The sequence below is a fragment of the Typopeltis vanoorti genome, chromosome 15 (assembly GCF_054136105.1).
Source record: "Typopeltis vanoorti isolate ZY-2024b chromosome 15, IOZ_Tvanoo_1.0, whole genome shotgun sequence".
Taxonomy (NCBI): Eukaryota; Metazoa; Arthropoda; class Arachnida; order Uropygi; family Thelyphonidae; genus Typopeltis; species Typopeltis vanoorti.
The window spans coordinates 30,488,141-30,515,708 of NC_143563.1; the positions used below are offsets into that span (position 1 = coordinate 30,488,141).

Here is a 27,568-nt window from a genome sequence, read left to right on the forward strand (position 1 = left end):
AGTCGTTCAGCGGCAGTAATATGGTCAAATAGCGGGATTGTCTGAGCACAGCCATCCATGCAACGGGACAAACAGCATATGCCGAGACTTTGTATAGTTCCTGTCAGACAGATTCTTGGACATAAGGTAAAGACGTGATCCATGATTGAGGTCATCAAGAAGTCAAGGCAAGAAACAACAGCTCGATGAATAGATTGATGACCTGAAAGAAACCTACAAGAAAATATGATGAAAAGTATTTCCTAATCAATTCGTCTGGTTGGTAATGTAAAGCTTTATTTCTTATTGTATTGTGTAATTCTTAGGCCAGAGTGAGCTACGGTGTAAAATTTTCTGTGGATCAGACTTGTTAAGACAGATTTTAGGACTTTAGTACCTATTCCTCTAACAAGGATCTTTATAGTTATAGAAGTGCAGAATTACTGGAATTGTCATTAGCTTAAAGTCTGTTTGAAATCTGTGTGTTGTATGTGCATTAATTGATGAAGAAGTGAGGCATTCATCTACATATTTGTGCTAAGTAATCGGGTTTAGAACAGTTTGGATTTGTTAATATCACCTAATGAGAGATACCTGTTGTGAACTAGATCTTGTTTGTTAATTTTTGCATAATTAATTTTAGGGACCTTCATTTAGCTTAGTTTTAATTACCATGTATTGTATTTTAGAATGAATAAATTTCTTTGTTTCTTAACCCAAGATACGTGTATGATGTTTCTTGCCAATGCACCCTGCTAAAAATATCGAACCTGTATAAGTAAAAGCACGAGAAACGGTTACGGCTGCTGTTTAAAAATATGAGTAAGGGCTTGTTTAACTTTGATACCTTTCTGGAATCGTGATAATCTGTAGGCCAAATCCCTGACAAGAAGTTCTTTCTTGAATAGGAATCAAGATGGCACAGTTAATCAAATAAATTTTCTTGATTACGAAAAGGACATACCCAGAATTTATAGATCAGGGAGAGTTTTCCTTGTTTGAAGACTTTGCACACGATTTTAGATTGAAGGAGAGGCCACGAAAGATTACAACAAAGGTGCAGCAGCCTGAGGTTGAGGGCTAAACAAGACAAGATTCAGGATTGAAGGAGTTTAAAGAGCAGTTAATAATACAATAGAAATATATAGACATTACGAATAATAAAAATAAAATTAACAGGTATATAACAATGGCGCAGGTGACAGGATGTGTGCTTTACTAAATTAATCATAAAGGAATTAATTTTGTAAATCTAAGTAAGTTGGTTTTGGCTGGAAATCAAACGATTTTAGTGCAAGAATTTAATTAGCAATACTAAGTGTAAGATAATATTGAAAATTTGTAAATCTATTTACAAGAATGAGCCTACCATCTAGTTCAAACATGGATGACGGAGAATTTTTAGGACCATCAATCCTCAACAAGTTTTTCCTCAGTTTTCCGGAGAAGAGAATGATGACGTATTAGCTTTTTTTAGCTGAGTTGAGAAAGGCAGGGAGGTGGACGGACTTCCAACTCCTAATCTTGTTGTGTAGTAAGCTAGTGGGGAAAGCTAAGAATTTTGTATACTCTTCCCCCTTACTTAAAGAAACATTGAGTATTGGGGAAGAGTGCAGAAAATTCTTTGCAAAGTTCAAGGAAATCCTCATCCCTCAATTTTCTCAGATAAGAAGCCTTGGTCGAAATTTATGGAAATTACAGAGAATTATGCAAAAGGACCGAAAGAATGTGACTGACTTTTATCACAGATTACTGAACATTTCTCGCTACCTGCAAGTATCTAACGAGGATAAGCCTCACCTGGAATGGGCAATCTTTCACCAGTTCAGGCTGGGAGTGAAGCATGAGCTCAGAGAACCATCCTACAAAAAGAAAATGACTAACATAGAGGAGTGCTTAAATGCAGTGAGAGATAAAGAGCAAATGCTTGGTGACCTTAGTCCCGCATCTGCTACTGGCTATGTAAACCTATTTAAGAGGGAAGGTAATTTGGATGATAGCTCCAAGCCAGAGAAGGAATCTCACGAGAAAAAGGAGAAGCATAATAAATTTGATAGATGTGAGGGAAGGTGAACCGATTCCATCAACTCAAATCAATTAACAAATGGTGCATTGGGTATAAAGGAGGTCCAATGGATGGTTCAGAGAGGTCGAGCGTTTACAACTGCCAGTCATGGATCGCCTTGATGCTGTTTTAACCCAGCTAGCGGCAGTGTCCACAAAAACCTCTGCATTCACCATCCCTCCAGTCGATCGGACTGTTGAATTAGTGAGGTTAGAAGTTAAAAGACTGCAACAATCCCTAGTTGACTGGTTGGACACAGTAATGAAGAAACTGGCTGAAGTGACTACTCAGAATGCATCAATCTCTCCTATGAGACAGGAGGAGGACAATGAAGGAGATGGCAGAAGAGAGCCTCCTATATGCTTCAGTTGTGGCAAGCCTGGGCATTTTGCTTGCAATTGCTTTAACAGCAAGCAAAAATCCAGCAGAGGTTATGATGGGGGATATCAAATTCTCACATGTATGCTAACAGAGCTTGGGAAGAGGGTCAAAGAAGCCCACTACCAGTCCCGAGAGTTGATAGAAAGGTAATTATCTGTGGCAAGCACTGTAATGTCCTACTGGACATAGGTTCCCAGACCTCTATTATTGCAGGGGACTATTTTGAGAGACTAAAGCCCCTTGTGAGGAATATCTTTTATTTTAGAAGGCCAATAAAGTTATCTGGAGTGTCTACGTCAACCATCCATGTGACAAGATCCATGTTCCTAAAGGTATTTTTGCCTGAGTTTAATTTGTATATTCGGCATGAGTTTTTGATCCTGCCCAGGATTTCTCTCCCACACATTAAACTAATATTTGGAAATTACTTCCTTTACAAGAATAGATTTATATGTGACTATTTTCAAGGCAAAATACACCTTCTAGGAAGGAAGAAAACCAATAAGAATATTTTAGGGTCACTATCTTCAGTCAGAAGCGAGAAGCGTGTCGAAATAGGCATACATTGTGGAGTCATGGTAGAACAGATTGGAGAAGTTGGAGAAAATATGACCCATGACCAACTTGATTTATGGGAGACTTCCACTTTAGAAGCTACTGAGGCCTGTTGCACAGTGAACACTGATTTGCCTATTGAACTGAAAAGTGCAAGGGAGACATGGAAGAAATTCATCCAAGAGCAATCAGGATAAATGTGGTCGTTGTTGTTAACTACCAAAGAACAGGCCACAGATTTTCTAAACATTGAGGGAGCTACTGGAAAAAGAATAACGAGATGAAGCCAGCAACACACAAACAAAGGGAGAATAAATATCAAGAAAGAACAGGAAATGAAAATTCTGATGATTTTTACTCAATCCATTATAGATACAGGGTGCCTACTAATCGAAATAAGAGAAATGAGAGATCAGTTATTAACAAGAATAAAGAAGGAAGCATAAAAAGTGATAGAAGTGATAATTTTGTCCAAACTGAATGAGGTTGTGAAAAATTTTTCTGTGAGAAAAAATTTTTCCTTCAAGGGTGAAATCTGGAATGAACACTAAAATTGTAATTTGGTATTTTATTCAGATTTTACATAAATGCAAAATTTCCCTAAAGAGAATTACTTGTAAATAAATAATATTAGAAATCCTTGTACATATAGTAATAATAGTCCATTCATATAATTTTTCTATGTGAGTATTTTTGTAAATGGTCCTTAAATAACTAACAAGAAATAGAGTAATGTAGAGGTGATATTGTAACAAGAAGGTCAGAGTTTAGAGTAAACTATAGTAATCCGATTGTAAACAACCTCAGACAGTTACTATATGAACTCAAGGCACATGCAGGCTGCCCATGTGGTAACGCAATGAGAAGAGAGGGTGCGGTGTGCAAAGAGAATTAGGTGGCATCTGCAAATCAGTTACGTATTAAAGAGGACAGACACGGAGCATATAAAAGTCTTAGTGACACGAGTTTGCATTGTTTTTGCCTTTTTCATTCCTAGTTCAGGATTTGTTGTTTTCTTCCCCCCCTGCAGTTTTCTGTGAGGTGGGTTGTAGCTTCGAGGCGACAGAGACGAGCGGGAGTTGTTCAGCGGCAGTGATATGGTCAGAATAGCAGAATTGTCCCAGCATAGCCATCCATGCGTTGGGACAAACAGCATATGCCAAAACTTCATGTAGTTCAAGCCGTACCTTTCTGCCAAACAGATTCTAGAACATAAGATAAAGAAGTGATCCATGATTGAGATCAGCAAGAAGTCAAGGCAAGGAACAAGAGCTCGATGAATAGGGTGATGACCTGAAGGAACCATACAGAGGAAACGATGAAAAGTATTTCCTAATGAATTCGTCTGGTTGGTAATGTGAAGCTTTATTTATTATTGTATTGTGTAATTCTTAGGCCAGAGTGAGTTACAGTGTAAAATTTTCTGTGGATCGGACTTGTTAAGACAGATTTTAGGACTTTAGTACCTATTCCTCTAACAAGGATCTTTGTAGTTATAGAAGTGTAGAATTACTGGAATTGTCATTAGTTTAAGGTCAGTTTGAAATCGATGTGTTGTATGTGCGTTAACTGAGGAAGAAATAAGGTATTTACCTACATATTTGTGTTAAGTAATCACGTTAAGGACAGTTTAGATTTGTTAGTATCACCTAATGAGAGATACCTATTGTGAACTAGATCTTGTTTGTTAATTTTTGCACAATTAATTTTAGAGGCCTTCATTTAGCTTAGTTTTTATTAACATGTATTGTATTTTAGAGTGAATAAATTTCTTTGTTTCTTAACCTAAAATACGTGTATGATTTTTTTTAGCCAATGCACCACCTGCTAAAAATATCGAACCTGTATAAGTAAAAACGTGGGAAACAGTTACAAATGCTGTTATGAAATATTAGTAAGGGTTCAATTTGATACCTTTTTGAAATCGTGATAATGTGTAAGCCAAATCCCTGACATGAAGTTTTCTCTTGAATAGGAATCAAGATGGCGCAGCTAAACAAATAAATTTTATCGATTCCAAAAAGGACTTGACCCTAGAATGTAGGAGATGCCACGAAGGATTACAACAAAGGCGCAGCAGCAAGGGATATAGTTAAGGGTTAAACAAGACATGATTCAGGTTTATCTTTGAAAGAGTTTAAGAGTAGTCAACATAGAAATACATGGACATTACGAATATAAATAATAAAATTAACAGAGATATAACACTTCATAATATATATTAATAAAAGGAGAAGCTTCATCTGCAGATGAGTTGGCAGCTAGGGAATTTCTTTAAAAATGTCCAAAATTATTGAAAGTAGTGGCTACACTCTTGAACAAGTTTGAAACTCTGATGAGACTGGCCTTTTTTGGAGAAAAAGGCCAAGTAGAACTTGGAATTTTTATATAGCAAAATCACAAAAAACTGTTGTTGGGTTTAAAGCAGCTAAGGATTGTGTGACTATTATTTTGCAGCAATGCTTCAGGAGATCATATATTAAAACCATTACTCACTAATCGATCCCTAAGACCGCAGACAATGAAAAATATGGAAGAACATTCCAATACATTTAAATTAAAGATACCAAGAAATTATATACTTAGTTTAAACCTTTATCCAAGTATAGGCAAACAGGTTTGCGACTGAACTATTTTCAGGACTGGGGCAACTCATATAAAGAAGATAATGACTTCCCATCACTTGCCTTAGTATCCCATAATTCCAATACATTTTGGATAAACTAGATAAGGATAATTTAATGAGAGTTATTAATGTGTAGAAGAAATTTTCTATTTTTGGATTGCATCAAACTTGCTAAGTTGGCATTATCAGAATTGAAACCATCAACTTTAAATGCATTCTGGAATGCTGCTTGAACAGAATGTGTGAAAAAGAGAAACCCTGTACCTTTGAATACAACTGAATATCCCAATATCATCAGATTAGAACATGCAGTTGGCAGAGAAGGATTTGATGATGTTTTTGTTGACAAGGCTGTTAGTGATGATGAAATAATAGAAGCTGTCCTTGAGAATCTTGATGAAAAAGAAAAAAGTGATGATGATGAAGAGATTCCATTCACTGCAGGATTAAATAAAGGGCTTCAAATGGCTAGTAAATTGCAAAGTCATTTTCTTACACATGATCCAAATACTGAACGAGCTGAACAGTTTAAACGTGAACTGAAGTCATGTATGGTGCAATACGAAGAATTATAGAGAGATCTAGTCAAAACAGGATCTCAATAATTAATTCACAGAGTTCGTGGTAAAAAAAAAAAAAAAAAAAAAACCCAACTCTCAGAATTATTGGAAATTAGTGCTAATTTAGTTCCTTTTACTGAAGAAAATGTTTCACCACTGCAGTATGAACAGGACAGCCAAAGTGTTTCAAGTGATGGAAGTGATTTAATTCCAATCTCTCACAAAAGAATGCAGTTACTGTCAGAAAGTGACATCGAATAAAATATAACTAATAACCATATCCATGGGTGTATTTGGGCCTTTTTGAATTTCTGTTTTATTAGTGGCACACTATTTTCTTTAAGAAAGATACACATGTATATACTTTAAATAAGTATTCCGTTAAAATTAAATAGTTTTATTCAATGATTTTCATATGTTTTCTTTGAAAACTTATTGTTTGTATCGGGTTTTTGCATCTGGAACCACTCTTCTATTTTTTCATATGCACTGTATTCTTTCTTACACAGTTTTCATTTACATTGTTTTTTTCTGGAAATCTACCATGTAAATGGAGAATTGGGTGTATATATATTTATAAATAACTGAGAGTACACTTATGAAAAATAGAACTCACTGATACAGAATTGCTTTGATACTGAATGGGGTTCTTGCTCTCATAAGAGAACCAACCAGTTCGAAACAGCTGCCAGGCCATGTGAAACTTCCATCAAAATGCACTAATAAAAGGCAAATATACGGACACTTGGGCAGCATTTGTATCTTAAGTAGTGCAAGCTAAAGGCAATTCCAATGCCAAGGATTGTATTCTCATAAGCTCTTTGGTTAAAATTTCAAAACATCCAAATTTCTACATATATTTGGCTTTGAAATAAAGTTGGATCTTAAATATCCACTATTTCTATATAGAAGCTGTATGGTTCTTTCTTTGATATATGTATAAAACACTTTTTTACTCCTTTTTTTTTTTTCTCCTAGTGCTTAGAAATTTCAACCAAAAGAGTATTGAAGTCTGCTGGACATAAAGGTTGCTTTGTCAGAGTTAATTTGTTAATAGATCATCAACTGCCTTGAAGTGATTAATGGCAGAGTATGCAATTATATGATAATTGGCAGAATGCTGTTGTGTTTTGATCCATGAAAAATCCCAAGTGCTTTTTATTTATTTATTTTTTTTTTTTGAGAGATTATTTTTTTAATCAAACTTATTTAAACTGTCTTTTTGAATCCCCAGATTCATTGGTACAATGAATGGTATTGCACATTAATACTTTTTTGTGTGTTTTTTTTTTTCAGTAATGATGCAAAGCAATCTATTGATTTGTGGAATTATTTCATGGAGCACAATGCAGATTTAGATTGCTGATTCATTTCATCATTGAGTTCGTATGAGTTATGTAATAAGGAGGGAAAAGAAAGTAAGGATGAGAGAAACAAACAATTTCATAAATAAAATCAAAAACACTACCATTAATTATAAAAGCAACAATATGCACATATAAAGTAGATAAAATTTAACTATAATTGAATTAACTATAGAAAATTAAAATGGAAAAGAATTTGTGATAAACAGCACTTTGAAGTACTTTGGCAGAACCCCTGTGTGTTTCCCACCACCAGACCTGTTCTGAAAACTTTCCTCAGAATTAATCTTGTAAAAATCCCTCAATCATATCATACCTTTTCCACCTGTCAACCAGTTTCTGTAACCCCCAATTTAACCTGTTCTCATACAGTTCATTCCATAGATCTGCCACCCTCTTGGTCATTTGCCTCTGGACCCTCTCCACCTCTTCCTCATCACCAAGAAACCACCATGACCAGATTTGATTGCAGTAGTCAAGATGGGGTCTTATCAAGACTTGATAAAGAGGAATAATAATAACGAGCTTGTCTCTACTCGTCAAAGTATTCTTCAGTAGCCAAGTAATCTGATGAGCTACTTTAGCCACTTTTGCTATGTGCCTTCTAAATTATAAAACTGCCCCCTCCCCCCCAATCTCTGGCTTTGTCATTTTCCTGGAGTACAGTTCCATCAATGTGGTATACAGCTAGTGTAATGTTTTCAAAAATGTAAAACCTTACACTTTACCATATTAAACTGACATCTATTCTCCTTTGCCAGACTGCCAGTCTATCCAAATTATCCTGCAAAATTTTAACATCATCTGTATTATCTATTGCTCTACCTAATTTTGCATCATCAGCAAACAAATGAACTGTACGTCTCAGATACTTTTCCTATATCATTAATGTAAAAATTAAATAGTAGCATGCCACCAGTCACAGGCCTTCTTCAGGATTCTACTCCCGAGTAAACTACTTTGTGATATCTCTTCGTCAACCACCCTCTTATCCATTTCACCAACTTATTGGTATGAATAAAGTTGGTGAAATGAATGGTATTGCACATTAATACTTTTTTGTGTTTTTTTTTCAGTAATGATGCAAAGCAATCTACTGATTTGTGGAATTATTTCATGGAGCACAATGCAGATTTAGATTGCTGATTCATTTTGTCACCTGAGTTTGTATGAGTTATGTAATAAGGAGGTAAAAGAAAGTAAGGATGAGAGATTTATATCCATTCCCATGTACTGCAGCTTATTGATTAGAATTCCATGTGGTATCCTGTCGAAGGCTTTTGCAAATTCCAGAAGTATCACTGTAAACCCATTATCTTTATCCAGCTCAGCTATCACTGTATTATAAAATGCGAGAAAGTTACTGGGGCATGACCTACCCTTCACAAAACCATGTTGATCCCTCCCATACAGTATCCCATTTCCATTTATCCATTCCTGTAATTTGCTGGTGACCAACTTCTCCATTACCTTGACAACAACTCCTGATATGCTGATTGGTTGGTAATTTGCTACATCAGTCTTATAGCCTCCTTTATTCAATGGAACTATTTTCCCCTCTTTCCACCCCCTTGAGACTAACCCAGAGCTGAGACAAAATAAACAGTGTGGCCAAAGGCACTAACAATTCCCTAGCACCTTCACATAAAACTCAAGCTAGTATTCCATCTAATCCCATAGCCGTATTCACATCAAGGTTCTGTAATGTGCTAAGCACCTCCATTTCATTTACCTCAGTTCCCATATATGTCTTTGCCTCTCATCACTGCAATATCTCCACCTGGATCATATACTCTTGCAGAGTGTTCACTTAGTAATTCTACTATTTTGACTGATTCAGTTACCTCCATACAATCAGCATTCATCAAAATCATTCTGCCATAAACATTCTTCCTTTTACTTGAAACATATCAAAAGAAATGTTTGGGATTATCTTTGGGCCTGCACAGCTGATTTCCTTTCATACTCTGCTTTTGCCTTTCTTACTGTTATATCCGTTATTTTTATTATTCGTAATATCTATATATTTCTATTGTATTATTAGCTACTCTTAAAACTCCTTCAATCCTGAATCTTGTCTTGTTTAACCCTCAACTATATCCCTTGTATGCTGCACGTTTGATGTAATCTTTCGTGGCCTCTCCTTCAATCTAAAATCGTGTGCAAAGTCTTCAAACAAGGAGAATTCTCCCTGATCTATATATTCTGGGGTCAAGTCTTTTTCGGAATTTTAAAATTCCGAAACAGTTTTAAAAGAAATTCCCTAGCTGCCAGCTCATCTGCAGATGAAGCTTCTCCTTTTATTTATATATTATGAAGTGTTATATCTCTGTTAATTTTATTATTTATATTCGTAATGTCTATATATTTCTATGTATTAACTGACTACTCTTAAACTCTTTCAAAGATAAACTTGAATCATGTCTTGTTTAACCCTTAACTATATCCCTTGTCTGCTGCGCCTTTGTTGTAATCCTTCATGGCATCTCCTACATTCTGGGGTCAAGTCCTTTTTGGAATCAAGAAAATTTATTTGTTTAGCTGCACCATCTTGATTCCTATTCAAGAGAAAACTTCTTGTCAGGGATTTGGCTTACAGATTATCACGATTCCAAAAAGGTATCAAATTGAATCCTTACTAATATTTCAGTCGTAACTGTTTCCCACGTTTTTACTTATACAGGTTCGATATTTTTAGCAGGTGGTGCATTGGCTAAAAAAAATCATACACGTATCTTGGGTTAAGAAACAAAGAAATTTATTCATTCTAAAATACAATACATGTTAATAAAAACTAAGCTAAATGAAGGTCCCTTAAATTAATTATGCAAAAATTAACAAACAAGATCTAGTTCACAATAGGTATCTCTCATTAGGTGATACTAACAAATCCAAACTGTCCTTAACGTGATTACTTAACACAGATATGTAGGTAAATGCCTTATTTCTTCCTCAGTTAACGCACATACAACACATCGATTTCAAACTGACCTTAAACTAATGACAATTCGAGTAATTCTACACTTCTATAACTACAAAGATCCTTGTTAGAGGAATAGGTACTAAAGTCCTAAAATCTGTCTTAACAAGTCCGATCCACAGAAAATTTTACACTGTAGCTCACTCTGGCCTAAGAATTACACAATACAATAATAAATAAAGCTTCACGTTACCAACCAGACGAATTCATTAGGAAATACTTTTCATCGTTTCCTCTGTATGGTTCCTTCAGGTCATCACCCTATTCATCAAGCTGTTGTTCCTTGCCTTGACTTCTTGCTGATCTCAATCATGGATCACTTCTTTATCTTATGTTCTAGAATCTGTTTGGCAGAAAGGTACAGCTGGAGCTACATGAAGTTTTGGCATACGCGGTTTGTCCCATCGCATGTATGGCTATGCTCGGACAATTCTGCTATTCTGACCATATCACCGCCGCTGAACAACTCCTGCTCGATCCTGTCACCTCAAAGCTACGACCCACCTCACGGAAAACTGCAGAGGGGAAGAAAACACCAAACCCTGAACTAGGAATGAAAAAGGCAAAAACACTGCAAACTCGCATCACTAAGACTTTTATATGCTCCGTGTCTGTCCTCTCTAATACGTCACTGATTTGCAGATGCCACCTAATTCTCTTTGCACACAGCACCTTCTCTTCTCATTGCGTTACCGCGTGGGCAGCCTGCACGTGCCTCGAGTTCATATAGCAACTGCCTGAGGTCGTGTTTATAATCGGATTACAATACTTTATTCTAAACTCTGACCTTCTTGTTACAATATCACCTCTACATTACTTTATTTCTTGTTAGTTATTTAAGGACCATTTACAAAAATACTCACATAGAAAAATTATATAAATGGACTATTATTATTATATGTACAAAGATTTCTAATATTATCTATTAACAAGTAATTCTCTTTAGGGAAATTTTGCATTTATGTAAAACCTGAATAAAATACCAAATTACAATTTTAGTTTTCATTTCAGATTTAACAGAAGCATGTATCTTTTGAGAAATTTTGTAAGCCAATTTGCACTTGCAGAAAAACACAATTGTTTTTTGATGCTGTTGGCTCTTTTTCTGAATCTGTTTGTACAACTGTAGTGTTTCTGTTTGATGACATTTCCATCTATAGGTATTCCTTTTTATGAGCAATCTCACAGTAGCTTCATTCAATCTAAAATATTTCCCTAAGGATGTTGAAGTTTAAGTATATATGTACTGTTCTAGGAAATGATAATTATAATGGAAATATCCTTTTTAAGAGTTCAAACAGAAATTTTAGAAATAAGTGCCATTTAAACTGTGTTAAATCAAAATATACTGTGTAAAATTAGAATTGCTTTTGTTTTAAACTGTGTTATTTCGAAATCATGTAAAAAAAATGTTATGTAAAAAGAGAATTAGCTGTGTGTGTGTATTGTATTGTATTATGCAAAGCGTGTTCAAAAAAAAAAAAGACCAAACTTTTGCTATGAAGACTTTATTGATCATTTTACATTTTAGGCACTGTTCCCCTCTACTGGCGATACACCATTCCCAATGTTTCTTCCATTGTTGGAATGCACTTTCTGTGTTGGCACATGGTTCTCTTATCGCATTTCCTAAATCGCCTCTATGGTTTGGAAACAACATCATAGCCATTAACCCATATCTCATCTCCTGTTATAATGTTTTGAAGAAAGTTTTCATTACAATTTGCATTGGCAAGCAGTTTTTGACTGATTTCATTATGGTTTTCTTTCTGATCGTCATTCAACAGAATAGGCACGAATTTGCTCTGATGCAACGAATCTGAAGTTTTTCAGTCAAAATTTGATAGCAATATCCTCTGCTGATACTCACTTCATCAGGAACTTCTCAGACAGTTAAACAACAATTTCCATGAATCTCAGCACGAACTCTCTTGACATGGTTGTTGTCTGTTGATGTGGAAGGTCATCAAGGCCTGGAATCTTCACCAACAAACATTCTGCCCTTTTTAAAATGCTTAAACAACTCACAGCACTGCATTTGGTTCATACAGTCCTTCCATTTATGGAAGCCTAAAGTAAACAACTGGAAAAAGTTCTACGTTTGCTCTCCAATAAATATTATTTTTTTTTGCATAATCTTTTCTATATTATGTAAAATACATGGTATCCACATATAGACTGAAATGAACATTTACAAGAACATAACTGGTAATTAGTTTACGGAATTAACAACGCATATAAAGTATATTAATTAAAGGTAACTTTAATGAATAACTTCTATATTTCGGCACTGTCACATTGCCATCTTCGGGAACATAAAGATATGGTATGTGCACTCAGGAACTAACACAAAGCAAATGAGGAAGAAAGCAGGAAACTAATATTGTTCCTAAAGTCCTAATGGTGCCCTCTTGCGGGCTAATTTGGTAGTCTTGGCAGTTGGGCTGAAGTTCTCATAATGAAAGTCTCCCAAATTTGGGGCAGTTTCATGCACCCAAATTTGTTGAGGTTAGGAACGTTTTTTAGAGCTGCTGAAGATTCTTTGAATAATCTTTCGTATTTAAACTTCCTGCGATGGATTATTTTTGTTTTCTTCCAACGAATTTTATGGTGGGTATCTAAGGCATGGTCTGCCAGCCCAGAGTGGCTATACTGGTGAAACCGGATGTAGTCTTGGTGTTCTGAAATCCTGATATTTGTTGTTCTGCCTGTTTGGCCAAAGTAGGACAATTTGCAGCTGCAAGGGACCTGGTATACACCAGGTAGGTCTAGGGGAAGTGGTTGGTCTTTGGTAGAGCGGTTAAGGGATGCCAACTTTTTATATGGTCTGTAACAGGAAGTAAGGTCATATTTTTTGAGGATATTGGTTATTTTTTCAGAGGTGCCCTGGATGTAGGGGATGGTGATAGACTTGGTGTAATCTTTATTGTGGAGGGGGGGAGGGGGGTTGTGGTTTACAGGTTTTAGTATTTTTTGGATTTTTTTAGGGTTATAGCCATTGGCTAAGAAAGTGTTGAGGATGTGGTTTAGTTCAATAGTCAGGGCCTTGTCATCTGAGCAGATTAATTTTGCCCTGTTATATAGTGTTTTTATCACCCCATATTGTTGTGAGGTGGGGGGGGATTGCTGGTGAATGTATCTGCCAGTGTGGGTGGGTTTTCTGTAAACAGAGAAAACCAAAGATCCATCAAGCTGGCAGGTGATTATAGTGTCTAGGAAGGGGAGGGTGTTGTTTTCCTCTTTTTCTAAGGTGAACTGGACTCTGGGATGTTGGTTGTTTAAGTGTGTTAGGAAGGAGTTTAGTGTGTCTGAGCCATGTGGCCAAATAGCAAACACATCATCCACATAACGAAGCCAAATAGTGGGTGTTTGCGGGGCGGAGTTTAAGGCTTTTTCTTCAAATGTCTCCATAAAGAAATTGGCCAAGGGTGGCGAAAGTGGTGAACCCATGGCTGTCCCCTCTATCTGTTTGTAGAACTTTCCTTGCCAAACGAAATAGCCTGAGTTCATTGTGAACTGAAATAGGGCAGAGATATCGGGAGGAAACTTGGCTTGGATGAGCTCAAGGGTTTCTTTGAGTGGGACATTAGTGAATAGGGAGGAGACGTCAAAACTGACCATTATGTCAGTGTGTTGGAGTGTGAGGTTTTCTATACTGGCTTTAAAGTGGGCATAGTTTTTTATGTGTGATGGCGTGTTGCCAGTGTAGTGTGTGAGCGTTTTGGCTAAATGTTTGGCTAATTTATATGTGGGGGAATCAATGCCATCCACTATGGGACGCAATGGCACATTTTGTTTATGTATTTTTGGGAGTCCATATAATCGGGGGGGTCTAGAGTTATAAGGTTTAAGTTTGTTGGTGACTTCCACATGCCAAGAAGTGACTTTCTTAAGGAGTCTGTGGATAGTTCTAATCTGAGAGCTGGTCGGATTATATTCAATGGGGAGGTAAGTAGTACGGTCTCGTACTAAAGAATTTAGCTTACCTTTGTAGTCTTTTTGATTGAGTACCACAGTGGCGCTTCCCTTATCAGCTTTGGTGATTACTATTTTTTTGTTGTTTTTCAATTCTTGTAGGGCTGTATATTCGTTTTTGGATAAGTTGGATTTTGGAGGTTTGGCTTTAGTGAGAACACCGACTACATCCAGTCTCACGTTGTTGGCGATATGGTTAGGCAGGTTGCGAATTCCACGCTCTATTTGGATCATGATTTCTTCAGCAGGTATCCTTTTAGGAGCTAGGGTGAAATTGTGACCACGTGAAAGTGCGGTGAGTGCTTCAGGCTTTAAAACTGCTGACGAGAGGTTGAATACAGTGTTGAGTGGTGGCTGGGGTACAGAAGTAGAAGTCTTTGTCAGGTTTTCGTATTTTTTCACGTGCCGACTGCGTATTTTTTCGAATTCCTTTCCTGCCGATGTGCATGAGATGTCATGAAGTATAGACCATAGATCAAGGCCGAGTGTATTAGAAAGCTCTTCCTCTAGCGCCCGTAAGGATTTGTTTTCATCGGCAAGGAGAACGCGCGTCGTGGTAATTTGTTCTCTTAACAGGGCGAAGCTAGTGCGGTTATAAATTCGTAGAGCTTTCTCGGAAGTGAAACGGTGCTTCAATTTCACACAATTAGGGATCACTTTGTTATCCCGGCAGCGTTTTTAGGAACGTCAGACAATTTATTTGCCTCGATATCTTCAATCTCAATTTGCCGTATTGACGGGCCTTTCGTGCGATTGCATCTCCGTGGATGATCATGATTCTAGTAGTAAGACTTATACGTTGGTTAGACATAACTAGTAATTAGTTTACGGAATTAACAACGCATATAAAGTATATTACTTAATATATTTTATATAATATATTAAATATACTTAATATATTTAATATAATATACTTTATATGCGTTGTTAATTCCGTAAACTAATTACCAGTTATGTCTAACCAACGTATAAGTCTTACTACTAGAATCATGATCATCCACGGAGATGCAATCGCACGAAAGGCCTGTCAATACGGCAAATTGAGGTTGAAGATATCTAGGCAAATAAATCGTCTGACGTTCCTAAAACGTTGCCGGGATAACAAAGTGATCCCTAATTGTGTGAAATTGAACCACCGTTTCACTTTTGAGAAAGCTCTACGCATTTATAACCGCACTAGCTTCGCCCTGTTAAGAGAACAAATTACCGCGACGCGCGTTCTCCTTGCTGATGAAAACAAAACCTTACGGGCGCTAGAGGAAGAGCTTTCTAATACACTCGGCCTTGATCTATGGTCTATACTTCATGACATCTCATGCACATCGGCAGGAAAGGAATTCGAAAAAATACGTAGTCGGCAGGTGAAAAAATACGAAAACCTGACAAAGACTTCTACTTCTGTACCCCAGCCACCACTCAACACTGTAGTCAACCTCTCGTCGGCAGTTTTAAAGCCTGAAGCACTCACCGCACTTTCACGTGGTCACAATTTCGCCCTAGCTCCTAAAAGGATACCTGCTGAAGAAATCATGATCCAAATAGAGCGTGGAATTCGCAACCTGCCTAACCATATCGCCAACAACGTGAGACTGGATGTAGTCGGTGTTCTCACTAAAGCCAAACCTCCAAAATCCAACTTATCCAAAAACGAATATACAGCCCTACAAGAATTGAAAAACAACAAAAAAAATAGTAATCACCAAAGCTGATAAGGGAAGTGCCACTGTGGTACTCAATCAAAAAGACTACAAAGGTAAGCTAAATTCTTTAGTACAAGACCGTACTACTTACCTCCCCATTGAATATAATCCGACCAGCTCTCAGATTAGAACTATCCACAGACTCCTTAAGAAAGTCACTTCTTGGCCTGTGGAAGTCACCAACAAACTTAAACCTTATAACTCTAGACTCCCCCGATTATATGGACTCCCAAAAATACATAAACAAAATGTGCCATTGCGTCCCATAGTGGATGGCATTGATTCCCCCACATATAAATTAGCCAAACATTTAGCCAAAACGCTCACACACTACACTGGCAACACGCCATCACACATAAAAAACTATGCCCACTTTAAAGCCAGTATAGAAAACCTCACACTCCAACACACTGACATAATGGTCAGTTTTGACGTCTCCTCCCTATTCACTAATGTCCCACTCAAAGAAACCCTTGAGCTCATCCAAGCCAAGTTTCCTCCCGATATCTCTGCCCTATTTCAGTTCACAATGAACTCAGGCTATTTTGTTTGGCAAGGAAAGTTCTACAGACAGATAGAGGGGACAGCCATGGGTTCACCACTTTCGCCACCCTTGGCCAATTTCTTTATGGAGACATTTGAAGAAAAAGCCTTAAACTCCGCCCCACAAACACCCACTATTTGGCTTCGTTATGTGGATGATGTGTTTGCTATTTGGCCACATGGCTCAGACACACTCCACTCCTTCCTAACACACTTAAACAACCAACATCCCAGAGTCCAGTTCACCTTAGAAAAAGAGGAAAACAACACCCTCCCCTTCCTAGACACTTTAATCACCCCCCAGCTTGATGGATCTTTGGTTTTCTCTGTTTACAGAAAACCCACCCACACTGGCAGATACATTCACCAGCAATCCCCCCCCCCCCCCTCACAACAATATGGGGTGATAAAAACACTATATAACAGGGCAAAATTAATCTGCTCAGATGACAAGGCCCTGACTATTGAACTAAACCACATCCTCAACACTTTCTTAGCCAATGGCTATAACCCTAAAAAATCCAAAAAATACTAAAACCTGTAAACCACAACCCCCCCTCCACAATAAAGATTACACCAAGTCTATCACCATGCCCTACATCCAGGGCACCTCTGAAAAAATAACCAATATCCTCAAAAAATATGACCTTACTTCCTGTTACAGACCATATAAAAAGTTGGCATCCCTTATCCGCTCTACCAAAGACCAACCACTTCCCCTAGACCTACCTGGTGTATACCAGGTCCCTTGCAGCTGCAAATTGTCCTACTTTGGCCAAACAGGCAGAACAACAAATATCAGGATTTCAGAACACCAAGACTACATCCGGTTTCACCAGTACAGCCGCTCTGGGCTGGCAGACCATGCCTTAGATACCCACCATAAAATTCGTTGGAAGAAAACAAAAAATAATCCATCGCAGCAAGTTTAAATACGAAAGATTATTCAAAGAATCTTCAGCAGCTCTAAAAAATGTTCCTAACCTCAACAAATTTGGGTGCATGAAACTGCCCCAAATTTGGGAGACTTTCATTATGAGAACTTCAGCCCAACTGCCAAGACTACCAAATTAGCCCGCAAGAGGGCACCATTAGGACTTCAGGAACAATATTAGTTTCCTGCTTTCTTCCTCATTTGCTTTATGTTAGTTTTTGAGTGCACATACCATATCTTTATGTTCCCGAAGATGGCAATGTGACATTGCCGAAATATAGAAGTTATTCATTAAAGTTACCTTTAATTAATATACTTTATATGTGTTGTTAATTCCGTAAACTAATTACCAGTTATGTCTAACCAACGTATAAGTCTTACTACTAGAATTTACAAGAACAGGAACTTGACACACACATCCACATAAAATATACAAGGGGGAAAAAAAAAATAGGTGAGCTTCAACAGCATCACAGTTAATCCAATGTAAAGCAAAGTTATTTTTGATATATTCATCAATCATTATAATTGATTATTTTCGAAGTGCTCATTCGTTAATTGCCAATGAACAAATTGGCTTTTGGTGAATTGTCATTCAATAAATTCTTTCGATGAATTGTTTTTGGTAAATTTTCTGCATTCCATTACACCTAGCTAAGTAACATATATTACTTTCTGATATTCTTTTAATGCATTTCTTCTTCTTTTGCATATTCTTCTTCCTTTACTAGATGCTCATTTTCATTTGGCTGAATCTTGATTACAAAACTATCTTTTATTATTCAAAACAGCTATGTAGTTTTATAGCCATATTCCTATTACATCTGGAGTGTGGAAAGTGATTTTTTGAAGAAGTAGCGTATCATATAAAATTATTCTTGTTTTCTTGATTTTTGGAGAAGTTCTCAAATTTCAATTTCTCAAACTGGGTTCGATCTGTCTACTGCTGTCCTTTGAAACAGCTTACCCATACTCGTTTTATCTAATGAACACAACCTCCAGCTTTTCTAGAATTTTGTTAATAGATTTTTTTTTTCCCTCCTTGACCCATATAGCACCATTATTATATGAAAGTTCTTATAAAATTTGCCATACTTTTTTTTCAGTTGGTGTCCAGACAGTATTAGCTCAAATGAAGTTACTTTGGTTATGCTTCCCCTTCTTCTTGATGCAAGTACAGAATCTTTGGTTGATTATGTAAGTTATATTTTAAGTGAATTATCCAAGTAAAAGTATTTTTAGATTTATAAAGTCCTAGTGCAGTTTGAATTTTCAGTAGCTTCTATATAAGTTAGGAACAACCTGCAAAACAGAAATTTATTTAAGATTTAGCATATTTAAGTGTAGAAATGTTGACTTTCAGCATATCCACCATCATTTTGGATACAAAGCATAGCATGATTTTGAAGTGCTCTGAACACATTCTGTAGTTGTGTTTGAATTATAGCACTGATCACATTTATTATCCTAGCACAAAGATAATTTAGAGAGTAAGGCTTTGTTGAGTATACATCGGTTTTACCATCTTTCCAATAGAAATTATCTAATGGGAATAAGTTGGCCAAGATATGGCCCACCTCTTCCAGTTCATCTAAAAAAAAAAAAAACATCTTGAACACTGTCACTGAAGGTGCAAGGTGGCCCAATCTTCCTGAACCTTTCTTTTAGTGTTGCATGGTGATCTGCGTTCATTTTAGAAATTATGGATTTTACAACTGCGTTAAAAATAACTCTTTTAATATCCCTAATGAATTATATGAAAGTTCTTATAAAATTTGCCATTAAAAGAGTTATTTTTAACGTGGTTGTAAAGTCCATAATTTCTAAAATCAATCTTGCTGAAAGACTTCACTGCCAGTCAATTTTGAACTCCTCAGAGTTCAAAAATTTCAAAAATCACATAATTCTGCAGCATGTACAGATAAGCCTCACCATTACAACAACAACTCCTTCAAAAAATAATAGACCCATTATGCATAATTTTCCTCAAGCACACCAGCTGTTCACTTAAAGAGAATCTGTCTCATGTTCTTTAACTTCTTGTGATTTTTCTGTCCACCCAAATATGTAGTTAACCTTGCAATTGATGTGAAATGTTGTTTTATCACTAAACAGTAAATTTTCACTAAATGAGGCATTATTTTCAATTTCATGATTAAAATAATGGCAGAAAACCTATCGTGCCTAGTAGTTTCCTTTCATCAGCATTTGGTGGACTTGAGTCATGTTTACTTACTGATGTATTTTTTGAGAATTTTATGTTGCTCTAAGAATACGTAGTTCCACTAAAGCTCATTTTACTGATTTTCATGGACTGTTTGTAAAAATGTGTGCCATGTAGATAAGTGTCACCATTTGCTCATCTGGTCTTCTAACTCAAGGCTTATCATTAATGGACATCTCTATATAAATTTTTTCATCCAGTTTGTAATCAAATTTCTGTGGGGTGCTTCCTTGTTGTAATAAGTTTTAAACTTTCTTCTGACAGCTGATAGACTTTATCTCAGCTAGCCTGAGAACATAATTGACATTTTCTTTGCTTGAATCCATTCAATGGATTTGCGAAAGACATACTTGTATTTTAGTTTAATGAAAGATGCAGATGTGCAAGATTTGTCAAATCTTGCTGTGTTGGGCTATCAACAACAAAACTGTTACACCCTGATACCTTAAGAATGTAGAATTCCAAGCTATCATGGTGTAACATGAAGAGCAAATAAATTAAAAACCCTGCATTAAAGCTAAAAGATGAATTATTTAAAAGAAAAAGAAATATCCTTGCATCCAATAAAATATATAAAATATAAAGGTATTTGTTGAACTAACTTAAAAAAAAAAGAAAGAAAGAATGTATTAATGTTGTAATATGATATAAGAAAGAAAATTTATCTAAGTAAGACAGAAAAGGATTAGTCATAAGAAATGGTATGTGAGAGGCTAGAGATTAAATTCATAGAAAAATTTTGGAAAGGGGATTAAATTAGAGGCTAGCACAAGAAAAACAACAGACAATCGCTTAGGGTCAATTCCCGGATTGAGACTTTGTTACGGGCTCGCCGATCAAAGGACGTCTGGCAGAAAAACGCCACCCTAATTGGTCGGTAAAGTCAAGTCAAAGAGGGGGGGGGGGCGGAGAAAAGAAGTTAGAGAAGGTGCTGTTGGGAGAGAGGCTATAAACGGATTAGAACCCCCCCCCCGGGAGGCTTTTTTTGGAGACTTTTGGTTTTGGTTCTGTTCCAGGAGAGTTTTTTGCGAGCTCTTCGTATAGGTTCCACAGGGTTTTCCTGAGTCGCGACACAGAGTTATATCTCCATCGTCACAACACGCAAACAAAAGTGAGCGGAATTTCGATTCCGTATTTCCTATGTAAGAAGCGAAGAATTCCATTTAGTCGAGGAAAAGAAAGCATATTCTTTGTGTTTCAACTTCAGTGACAACCACGAAAAAGGAAAAGCTGTAAAGAAATCGATATCCACATCGCGAGTTGCACAGCTGTTATATAGATGATTCAAAGTGCGTCCTAAGTTACGAGAGGCTAAGACCGCGTAAGCAAAGTTCAATTCTAAAGGAACGTAGGAGAAACAGATTATCGGAGAGGTTATACCAAGATAGTTCGATCAGAAAAAGGTAGAGGCCCATATGGAAAATTCAAGAAAGAAAGGTACTGTAAAATATATCTTGTGTTAACTGAGATTCGTCTGTATTAGTTATCATTATTCTAATACTGAACTGTTGAAGTGACCAAGAAAACAATACTAGGACTTTAGTATATGACAGAATATAATGAAAGTAAGCTTACTAATGTTAATATTATATGAGTAATTAAGTATCCTGAGAATTTTGCATGTCTAATATATTGTATAAGAAAATTTAAATGTCATAGTTATGTGTCAGTGCAGTAAATGGTTTAGTTAATCTACTTAAGTTTGGATAGTTAAATAGTGTGAATTAATCTTATATGTCCATGTCAAATGAATTTATGTATTGAATTGTTATGACGGCATGATTGTAATACCCATTATAGGATCATAGCCTAAATACTTGTGATAAGCTAATTTTAGTTTGTAAATATTTAGTATAGCACTGAATTGAGTAATAACTAAAATTTGAATTGTACCATGTTAAGGAATTTAATAAACCTTTTGTTCAATGATAAAAGAGTTGTCTGAAATTGTTATCCAATGCACCACTTGAAAAATACGAACCTAATCACGCGGGAAATTAATGTGTTAAAAAATGAGATAAAGTGTCACGACTGCAACATTGTTTCACTTTCAGACATATTTGAGTTCTTTCTCCTTGTTTTTATATATAATATCTCAAACTAAATATCCCAAAAGGCGCAGTATAAATACAAATATTAGGGATACTAAGGGGAGAAATAACTTGAGTATTAGTAAATTTTTTGGTGATATCTCGAGCATAGATAATAGTAGAACATAGCTAAACGGAAATTATTAGATAGAATAAAAATCATAAATTGGGACACTACAAAACTAAGGATTGGATTTGAAGTCAGTGAGAGAAGATTATTTGTGTATAAGAAAAAAAAAACAGTATAATATAGTGTAGAAATTATAAAGGACAGATGTTAAGTCTTGAGCATCTTAAGTACGGCTGTGGAAATATCCAGAAGCATTTTTGGTATGTGGGTTATTCAAGAATTTTCTTTACATCTTTAATATTGTTCACTCATGCTGATGTACTCCTAAATGGCATGTCTGGTTTACAAACAAATTCTGCATCACAGTAAATTTTGTTAACTCTTGGCTTCTTTAATGTTGGATGAGGTAATTTCAGATATTGTAGAATGGTGAATACTCTGCATCACAATAAATTTTGTAACTCCTAGCTTCTTTAACGTTGAATGAGGTGACTTCAGTTATTATAGAATGGTGAATAGTCTGTATAGAGGACTGAAGGTAATTTTTCGGTTGCATTGAAGACCTGAGCTATTTTGTTGGCCACATTATTTATATAAGATAAAGTAACAACACTTCTATAGTTAAGATTTTCTTGACTACTGAATTCCTGGCTTGGTGTTTGTTGTAAGATGCTAATGACAGTTTTCACATTGAAACCATTTTTAATTAGGGTATTCTTTAATATTCAAGCTATTGATTTTTTTTTTTCCTTCATCATTTGATATAACATATGCTTTCTCCTTGAAGGTGGTGATGATGCTATAGTTTTGTAATAAATAGTGGTAAGAATGCGTTTTCCTATCAGATGTGAAACTCATTTTAGGATGCCAGCTATTTAAGTTGGGAATAAATTCAAAAACTGTTCCTTTTATCATGATCATTTGAGGAAAATGTCAACTTATATGAATCACTGTTTCGGTTTTAGGCGACATTCTTCCAAAGCCTGTCATTTAAAGGATTCCATATTGGCACACTGTTGAGATCGATGAGCCCATTTCCAAATCTGCTTTCTGTACGTATATTTTGCTGTCATGATGGAAAAAAGGTGCTGTCTAAACAGTATTGGAAGAATCTGATGGTGGCTAGTGGATAACAGTAAGGATTCATCTCAGGCTGTGTTTGAGAATAACAATCGATACTGACTAAATAAAGAAGATAATAAGTTCTGGGATCATGTCTGTAACTTTTTCCCCCATGAAATCTCCAGAATATTTAATGTATGAGTTTGTCTTTGCAAGAATTAATATTTTTATAACTACCTTAATTTTAAGTTGCTTGTAAGGAATCTTTAACATCCTTGTGGGTACAGTGTTATTCCCAGTTTGCACACTTTAGGCACTTCATAGACATTCTTGGAATGTTTTGGAAGTTAACCAGTCTTTAATTTTTTCTGCTATTTTATTGTTAATTGACTGAAATTGTTAATTTTATTGTGTCCATGTGTGTGTGGTTCATGTTATGCCATTAAAAATCTTGTAGGCCTGTTGGTCTTCATACCTAAAATTGCTTTGGAATTTTATGTATGAAGGATGGGGGAAATCGTTCCCCCAATCCTCAACTTTCTTTTCAGAAGGATTTTAGCAATGCTGGCACCATCCCCTAGGTTCGAGGCACATCAGAAAAAAAAAAACCAGAATCTTAAAATCAATACAACCCCTGCATGGCTTTCAAGCTTCCACTTGTAACTAGCTACCTTTATCTGCTCCACTAAGGATGAACTCCCTCTTCTCTCTATTCCTAATGTATATATAAAGTTCCCTGTTCCTACTGTGGGCAGACAGGAAAATCAACCACCATCCACATGGAAGAATATAAAAAATACATCTGAAATCATGACTATTGTTGATCAGATCTTGCAGACTATGCTTTAGATACATCTCATAGAATCAATTAGAAAAAGACCACAATGGTCTATTGCATTGCATTAAATTTAGAGGAGAAAGACTGTTTTTGAAATCTGTTTCTCTCAAAAATCAGCCAATTTAAATAAATATAATTGCATAAAACTTCCCTAATTGTGGGAACCAATACTTCAAGATCCCAGTTCACATTCTAGGCTGCCAATATGTGCCTACAGTGGGCATCTCACCTAGTTAAGACTAGTCTTTTGCCCACATGTTTCACTTAATTTTATTTTTTGCCTTTGTCTGTGAGTGTGTGTGTGTTGCAAGTTTCATGTTCTACTCCCTGATGATGTCTGTTTTTTGTAACTGAGATGAAATATTGGAAGAATTAAATATTATTTTTAATCCTTTTTCAGTCTTGTCTCGCTCCACTAAGCCTCTAACATGATATCATACCATTGTTCTAGATGCATTTTTCAAAATGCTTCAGTAGCCATAAGATTTGTACACATTGCCCATATTTATACAAGTTACTGTTGGCTTTTGGACAGATTTAATTGAGGTTTGATATCTGAAATTCTTTCCGAGTTGTTATAATTGTTATTTTTAATCATCTGTCACCACACTTGACTGGCCATCGTGCTCTTGATTGTGAATATTGTTGTGCCCTTCTTTAAACAAACAACACCATTGCCTAACTTTTCTGTCACTCATTACTTTAGGCCCTTAAACATTACACAGTCATTGGTGAATTTCTGCAGCACTTGTCCAACAAAATCTGTATCATACCATAAACCTTGCAACTGGCAAGACTTGTTTATCACAGCACTCCTAAATTATTCATAGAAGACAACAAATAATAATGGAATGAAAGTAAAATTGTCAACGGTTACCTAACGAGTCACTCTATGCTAGCATGCATGTGCGACTTCTCTCCCATGTCTTATTTGGCAATAAATTCTGAATGGATCTTACTTTCTGGATGTGCCTCGTAACAATATCTATACACATACTATACTAATGATCAGATCTACATCTGAAAGTCACACTCCAAAGAGCAGTTATTAGGTATGTATTCATTCTACTAACTGAATACTGAAAGGGAAAAAATAGCTTCTCTTTTAAAAGCTTGCAGATTATAATTTCTATGAAATACTCTAGGAAGGAGCTTGTTCCACATTATACAAGTAGCAGAGATGCATAAAGAGAAGGAGGATGACGCACTGAATTTACAGACAAAGTCAAACTGGATGCTGACTGATTACTGCTCAAGTTTCAGATTTTGAACAGAATGATAGACTCAACTCGAATCGTTCGTGTTTGCCTTCTCAAAAGAAATAGAGACACATCAAAAACTGATCATCTGTGTGTTAAGAAGGAAAGCCATTTAAATTTGCTTCTATTGGATAGGCTAGATAAAAAGGAGAAAGTTCTGCATCTTTTTTATCCCCCCCCCCCCTTCAAAGATTGTAATTTCTAGAAAAGACTACCGGAAAATATTTATTCCATAGGATATGTAGAGAAGAGGCATTAATATAGTGAATTTGCGTTCAAACCCAACATCCTTTGTGGATGCTGACTGATTACTGCTCAAGTTTAGATTTTTGAACAGACTGATAAAATTATAGATGCAAGCACAGATGAACATTGTTCATCTTTGCTTGCATCCGAAAGTATATCCAAATTCTGCATTTGGAAGTAGATCTGAAAAGCACATAGCAGTGACTGATCATCTCATAGTCAGATTTTTGGATATGTTAGTGATGCATTTTATATATAGAGAGGGGATGCTGAGTTTTTCCTTTGAACTACCTTTTGCATTTATTAAATAAAAGTTTGGATATAGAATGAGAAGGTTGAATGAAGGTACTCCTAGAGGTCACTACCCAGACCTCTCCTCATAATGTAATGATGGTATTACATCTCCTAGGAGCTGTGTTTTACATTATGAGAAAATATCAAGAATAGTGAGGGAGCTTGCTCCACCTTTACTTCGAATTGCCTTCGCCGATAGTTTTTCGGCATGAAACTTATAGATCGTAGTTATCGATCTTTAGTTTCGCTTACTGGCTATAAAACAACAAAAGATGTTTATCCCCTTATTTTCTATATTAAGGTGCCAGAAAACTAGCCATTTGGCTTTTTATCTTAACTAAAATATAATTACACCTTTATGGCATTCGTATAGTGAAGGTATGTAAGTTCTTTTCACTAAGCTTTGATATCTTCCAGGTCTACCTACTCACTGATGAGACCTCAAAAAAGGTTGAAACCGGTCTGGGTAGTGACCTCTCCTCATAATGTAATGACAGTATTACATCTCCTAGGAGCTGTGTTTTACATTATGAGAAAATATCAAGAATAGTGAGGGAGCTTGCTCCACCTTTACTTCGAATTACCTTCGCCGATAGTTTTTCGGCATGAAATTTATAGATCGTAGTTATCGATCTTTAGTTTCTCTTACTGGCTATAAAACAGCAAAGGATGTTTATCCTCTTATTTTTTAAATATGTACATGTGAAATTACTACCTAACTTTGCATATTAACAATGGAAAATTGTTTTGTAAGATATATGTTAAGGCATGTAACAGAAGTTCAAAGTCCACTGACGAAAACTTTGGGTAAATTGTGTAGCCTACGGCAAATTGTTTTCGTGTGGAACGGCACGTGCTCGATGTTTTTTTTTCCAGGAAGATGCGACGTGCGTACAGAGTACTCCAAGAAGATAGAAAGGAAAATAGGAGACGTGCGAAAACGAAGGTGCCGGGCAGAAAGGTTTGGTAGTGAAGATGGCCCTAGAGATACGAGGTATAAAATGGGTTTGTTTTCAAGATGAAATTAAATTTTAATTTCATCTTGAAAATCTAGTGTACGCATATCTTTTCCCTTGTGAGCTAGTTGTAAAACGTGTGCACGCGCACAGCTTAGAGGGAACATTGGTTACAACCTTAATCAAATCCAGCAGATAATTGACTCCTATGTTCCAACACCTCAGGATTCTTCAACAGATTGCAGGGTTCCAATCCCTTATATTTCAGGCATCTCAGAACCTATTGGCAGAATTTTGAAGAAGTATCATCTCATTACCACATTTTCCTATCAACAAAATTTCTCACTCGTTGCCATCTACAAAAGACAAACTGGCACCTCTATCATTAGCTGGCATTTACCAAATGCTGTGTGAATGTAATTTAACATACTGGTCTGGTACAACATAGTATTGACACTAAACACAATATCCAATGTGATAAAGCTTGTGTTCTCCACAGATACAAGTTTAAATATGAACACCTTTTCAAAGAAAGTTGCGAAGCCTTTTACATCGGCTAAATTTGAATCGAAATGATTGTCTCTCTCCCCCCCCAAAAAAAGTTTGGGAGATTCTTATCTTATGTAACCATCAAGGTAATAGTTTTTAAAGAATTATTTAATGATATTTTATTAATATTAATTTTCTAGCATGCGGCAACAATTTTAACTGGCAATCCACCGACTGTTCTGTACTTTGTATTCCATTCCTTTTAACTGTTTGTTCTACACTGATGATGCACAGTTAATTTCAGTATGAAATATTTGTACCTTTATTTCATTAAAGTTAATTACTGTGGTTATCGTGTTAAGTTATTATTTATAGTTA

General features: G+C 36.0%; 1 protein-coding gene across 3 annotated transcripts in view; it reads left to right on the top strand.

The window, feature by feature from the left end:
- The window catches only part of poe (E3 ubiquitin-protein ligase-like protein poe), an 801,929-nt gene that overhangs the window by 246,079 nt on the left and 528,282 nt on the right, over nucleotides 1-27,568 (top strand). For all 3 annotated transcript variants that reach the window (XM_090405892.1, XM_090405894.1, XM_090405895.1), the window contains exon 23: nucleotides 18,769-18,859. In XM_090405892.1, coding sequence (XP_090262018.1) covers nucleotides 18,769-18,859 — 91 coding nt within the window. The remainder of the gene's footprint in view (nucleotides 1-18,768; nucleotides 18,860-27,568) is intronic.